This window comes from Athene cunicularia (genome assembly GCF_003259725.1).
Source record: "Athene cunicularia isolate RWA chromosome 1 unlocalized genomic scaffold, athCun1 chr1_part2, whole genome shotgun sequence".
Classification (NCBI taxonomy): domain Eukaryota; kingdom Metazoa; phylum Chordata; class Aves; order Strigiformes; family Strigidae; genus Athene; species Athene cunicularia.
Window position 1 is genome coordinate 39,034,780 of NW_020799092.1, and position 6,000 is coordinate 39,040,779.

The 6,000-nt window shown below is 41.3% G+C and overlaps 1 protein-coding gene across 2 annotated transcripts in view; it reads left to right on the plus strand.

Annotated features, from left to right (window-relative positions):
- Positions 1–4,864, plus strand: part of LIN7A (lin-7 homolog A, crumbs cell polarity complex component) — a 48,681-nt gene extending 43,817 nt beyond the window's left edge. Inside the window, exons 5-6 of one of the 2 annotated variants that reach the window (XM_026864073.1) lie at positions 106–318; positions 2,757–4,864. In XM_026864073.1, the coding sequence (XP_026719874.1) occupies positions 106–318 (213 nt within the window). In that variant the 3' untranslated portion in view covers positions 2,757–4,864. The remainder of the gene's footprint in view (positions 1–105; positions 319–2,756) is intronic. The other variant, XM_026864064.1, reaches the window with a different exon arrangement.
- The last annotated feature ends 1,136 nt before the right edge of the window (positions 4,865–6,000 follow it).

Sequence of the window (6,000 nt, forward strand, 5' to 3'; positions counted from 1 at the left end):
GTGGAAACTTGCTAAAACCCCTACAGCCTTTCCGTATGAAGAAGAGAACACAGCTTTAGATTAAAGAGGCATTTTCATTATTAAATCTGTTCTCCCTGCTCCCAGAGCGTGGAAGGAGAGCACCACGAGAAGGCAGTGGAGCTGCTGAAGGCAGCTAAGGACAGCGTCAAGCTGGTGGTACGCTACACTCCCAAGGTGCTGGAGGAGATGGAGGCTCGCTTTGAAAAACTGAGAACAGCTCGGCGTCGGCAACAGCAGCAATTGCTCATTCAGCAGCAGCAACAGCAGCAAACTACACAGCAAAACCATATGTCGTAGGTGAGACAATTCATTGGTCTTCCCTAAAGCCCACTGATGGCATCCTGCCTGGGCTGCAGCAACCAGGGGTCTGGCAGGGCAAGGCTGGCACTGGGGGCTGTCCCAGCCCCAGCCAGGGGCACTGGGAGACCCTCAGTTCCAGGCATTGGGCACCTCCCTGGAGATGGGCCCAGGAATGGGAGCTGGGCCTGTATGTGCGCCTGGCTCAGTGAGACCCATGACAGGGCAGGGCAGGGCTGTGGGGACCTGGAGACCCACCCTGGTGCAGCATTCCTGGGGCAGGGACTGAGAGCCCCAAAGGGCTGACATGAGGTCCTGGGCTGTGGGCAGGCTGAGGGGAGCCCCGAGGAGGACAGTCAGGGGGTAGGAGATACCCTTGGGCCCTAGAAAGCACTTAACTGTGGTGAGGATGAGGAGAGCTCATTCTTTGGTACATGTCCATATGGTCTGTCCCAATTAAAAATACATTTTGAAAATAGGTGAAAGGCCCTAACAAATACTGGAGCCAATTTCCAGCTAATAACCCCAGGATCAATAGCCACTGTGCAGCTCCAGTTTATCTGAAAGCAAGACTGCTTAAGAAGTCTGTAGTTCCTGGGAACATTTTTTAATTAAAAAACACCGCATTTATGACAAGAATATTCTACCAGATTTAGACATAGTTTAATGTATTTTCAACTAGACTGTTACCACTCTGCAACAGAACATCGAGATTTGCTGCTGGCACATGAAGACAAGTCACAGAATCAACTAGGTTGGATAGGACCTAGTCCAAACATTAACCTAACACTGACAGTTCACAACTACCTAAGATCCCTAAGCACTGTGTCAACCCGACTCTTAAGAAACACCTCCAGGGATGGGGACTCCACCACCTCCTTGGGCAGCCCATTCCAACACCTAACAAACCCTTCTGTAAAGAAATGCTTCCTAATATCTAGTCTGAACCTTCCCTGGCACAACTTGAGGCCATTCCCTCTTGTCCTATCGCTTGTTACTTGGTTAAAGAGACTCATCCCCAGCTCTCTGCAGCCTCCTTTCAGGGAGCTGTAGAGGGCGATGAGGTCTCCCCTCAGCCTCCTCTTCTCCAGACTAAACACCACCACTTCCCTCAGCCGCTCCCCGTACGACCTGTGCTCCAGACCCTGCACCAGCTTCATTGCCCTTCTCTGGTCACGCTCGAGTCATTCAATGTCGTTTTTGTAGTGAGGGGCCCAAAACTGAACATAGGAATCGAGGGGCGGCCTCACCAGTGCCGAGTACAGGGGTAAGATCCCTTCCCTGTCCCTGCTGGCCACGCTATTGCTGACACAAGCCAGGATGCCATTGGCCACCTTGGCCACCTGGGCACACTGCTGGCTCCTGTTCAGCCAGCTGTCAATCAACACCCCCAGGTCCCTCTCTGACTGGCAGCTCTCCAGCCACTCCTCCCCAAGCCTGTAGCGCTGATGGGGGTTGTTGTGGCCCAAGGGCAGCCCCCGGCATTTGGCCTTATGGAAACTCCTCCAGTTGGGCTCAGCCCATGGCTCCAGCCTGTCCAGGTCTCCCTGCAGAGCCTCCCTACCCTCGAGCAGATCAACACTCCCACTTCCCAAGTCTTCCTAGTACCTTCCCTGAACCCAAACCTGACTATGTTGTTCCTCTGCAGGGAACCCCCAAGTTGTAGGTTCTCATCTCCAGTTTGTTATGAAGTATTTCATTCACACTTGACTGACATTCAATATTACAATAGCTTCCAAGAGCCTTACAAGTTTCCCAGTGTAGTCAAAACACATGGCATGTGAGGTACTGAGATTCTCCATATATGCAGTTATTCTGAAATCAGTGAGAGTTTGTGAGCTGAATACATTTATAGATACACTCCCTTTGTGCCCAAATGAAATCAGGTAGGAAGCATTATCCCAATGACTTCTATCCCCATCCTCCGCATCTCATACCAGCTGTTTCCAAAACAGGATGTTTGTACCAGGAAAAGTCTGCAAGTGACTCAGAAAGTCCCCAGATGGTCAGAAACTGAAGCTCCCAGTGATGGTTTCATCATTATTAATGTTGACACTGACCTCTGCTGATATTTAGGGAAAAAGCCCTTTGTAGACTCCTTGTCCTATGACCATCAGAATTCCAGCTTTGTTGGTGCAAACAAAGGCTCTGAGTGGGATCTGAATACCACCTCAGGGCCTCAACTCTGGCAGGAGGTATAAACAGTAGTATTTCATTAAGTAAGTTTTGGGGGTCTGTGTAAAATAGGGTCATTGCAGGAGACAGACATACAAATGGCACAGTCTCACGTGAAGTTTTTCATATTTTTAGTTATGTAAATCTTTTTATTGGCAAGTAAGGTATTTTTACTGATTTTAATTTTTTCTTTAAACTGAAAGAGACACCCAGCAACTTAATTCCTTATGCTTGCTCTGAGAAATGTGTTTCTTTAATTCTAGGTTTTTCTCAAGAAAAAAAAAGCTTCGATCAAGAGTTCAGTAACCAAGCAACTAGAGCTGTACTTCAGCATTCCAGCAAAAGGAAACAACTTACAGGAACACAAAACAGAATTCATCTGGAGAATGTGCAGTACAAGAATAATGTAGTTAAGGCAGCCATAGGGAGGGTACTTTCATGATAAGGCTTTTCAGCACAGGGCAGTCACAGATACATCGTACTTCTGTGACTATTCCTAATGAGAACAGCATGATAGGTAAACCCTGTGAAACAGAGAAGTCCAGGGCTTCCAAATAATGCTGTTTGATCTAATCTTGCACTCCTTACTCTGATAAATTGGCAAGTTGGCTTTCTCTAGTCATTGAAAGGTTGGTTTTAAGGAGGTCAGGATTGGCTGCCTTTGGGGACAGAATCTTTCTCTACAGTTATCTCCAGAAATAAACAACTACATCAGTTCCAGGTTTTGCCACAGACATCAAACTCGTACATCATGCTTCATAGCCACTTTGTACTATATATTGTAGAGCTGTTTTAATCTAACTTCCTGTTTATAATTTTCAATTTTCCCTCTGGAAATAGCAATTTACTATATTTATAAAGTATTCCATTTGTAGAAGCAATTGGCTTTTTACTCTTGGTGTTTCCATATATTTTATTATGCATCAACAGAGTGAGAAAGTTTTAGGTCAATTTTAATTTTATTAGTAGTAAAGTTAGGGAATCCTAGAACTGTATTTTTAAACGTAGGTATTGCTTGTATCTATTATAGTTACTATTCAGAAATCTATAACTGGATATATTATATATTTATTCCATAAAATATATATTGTCTGAATGTACATGTTAGAGAAGTAGGGTCTTTGCTTAGCATGTATTGCAAATGTAGTAAGCTAATGTTAGCAAAGGACCAAGCTTTGTTTGGCAGGTATTACTGTGATAGCATAATCTTGGCTTTTCTGTATTCTTTAATTTATTTTTCAGTCTAATATTAATATATTTTACAGAGGAGGAAGTGTAAGTTGTTTCTTTTAAGACTCGCACATTATCAGTTAAATGAATATGAAGTTAAGAGTTCTGACTTTTTTTTAATCAAACCAAATTGGAATGTGCAAAATATATAACTATGTTCTTAAGTTTACATGTCTGCTTTTCCAAAGAGAACAGTCAAAGCTGGAAGGCTATAAGATGTCATCTACTTTCAAGAAAACAAGAAAATTGAACCCCCAAATTCTAAAAAATAATCATTTTCATCATGCCTTCTATGCTTCATTAAAAAACACGGGGAGAAAAGGAGCTTAGGGGACAACCCTTGCATGTTGAAAACTACAGATGATATCAGTGAAGGTTTAGTAATGTGAGGAATGTAGAAATGGTCAGAACCAGTGTTCTGGTTGTGAACTTGGAACAGTCAGAAACAATATTTTGAAGGATCTATTCTCAAACAGAGAGAACCAAAGCAGAACAGGGGAAATTGGCAGTATCCTAGCATATGTTAGAAACCAAATGCAGGCTAGCCAACAGTTTTGACAGTGTTTGATTACTGTAAGTAGCCATTGAAAGGAAATTACTGTATTTTTAAAACCAAACATTGTGAATTCATCCAGAGAAGCCTCATTTTATACAGAGAAGTAATTCTATCCAGTGGTCGGTGGTGACAATATCAATTAAGACAGTGGAGTTTGAGAACTACCAGAACTAAAGATGAAATATATTGTATTGTGCTCTGCACGGTGTCTTTTTATACTTAATAAAATTGTATGTACCTATTTTAAAATTGTATTCTCAAACAGACACTGCTATTAATATCGATGGTATATAAATTGTTATTATGACTGCATATAACTGTTCTGTATCTCATCAGTATGATTTGAATTACACAGATATCCGCATTTTCAGAGACCAAGTATTCAGATTTAGTCAGCCCACTGTACTGCAATTTTCCAAACTGCCTCTCCACCTCCTCCCCTCCTCTTCCTCAAAAAATTTAGGTTTGATGGAGTGGAATGTGCTGATTAATAAATTTCAATAATAGAATGTCATTCATATAGAGAAGCATATCAAATTCATTTTCATATATTATTACTCAATAAATTATTTATACATACTAAAATTAACATTCTAGTCTTTGCCAACATTTAATGATAAGATGAAAGAAAAATGTAAGTAAAATACAACTGTCAATGAATTTGAATGGAAGCAGGAAGAAATAACTTTTTAAGGGCCACTTTTCATGCAATAAAACATATAGCCACTTCATCACAGAATAATCTGTGTCCCTAGACCTATCATCTGCATTTAGTTGTAGACAGTGTTTTCATTTGTGATTTAAATGTCTTTGTTCCTGATGCAGTAAGGCACTTCCACACATGCGTTGCTGAATTAGGACCTAAAATAATTGCAGGAAGAACACTTTCCACATGCAGGTCTGCAGGTACTTGTGCATCATATTTTAACTGATTGGTCTCCTGATATTTGCTGTTTCACTACTCTGAATTGATATTCCTTCAGTCAACTTCGTGAGTTTTATTGCTCCCTCGTTTCTCTGCACTAGCAGCAAACTGAGGTAGGAAATCCAAGATGCTTTTTCTGTCTTTCACATGGGGTGTCATGTGATTTTTACAAGATCTTACATCATGTTTACTTATGCCAAAGATGCAGATGTAAGATTTAATAATAATAGAGATGCGGGGTTGGTGGCATTTACTTTTGAAGTTGATGGATCTGCTGTGCTAGCCATAGTTTTGCTGTTTGTGACATCTGTTTTCATGGCCCTTGATAAAGTGAGAAGCTCACCAGCTTGCATTTTCCTGGTTTCCTTCTACAGTGGCAAATCATAGATAAAAGAGTAATGAATGCCCATAAGTGAAAGGAATGACATAAAAATCTACCTGCAGTTCCCTGCTGAAGAATACTGCAGACCTATACATCCTATAGCCCTATACATCGTACTTTTGCATGTATTTATCACAGCCAAGCTTCCAATCTGATTTAGGAACCTTTGGGAACTCTTGCAGAAGGCATGAAATTATATGCCACATTTGCAGAAGAAACTGCTTATTCATCTACTAACTTTCAGAATTTTAGAGTTCTAAATGAAATTAAGATCTCATGAGCAAACAAGGTTCCTAGAATTAAAAAAAAAAAAAAAATGCTTACCAAGAAGAAGGATAGTTTTGCCCGTGTTTGAAATAATACAGGATTTTAAGCATAATTGCAGAATTTAGAACAGTTATTATGCTTATAGAT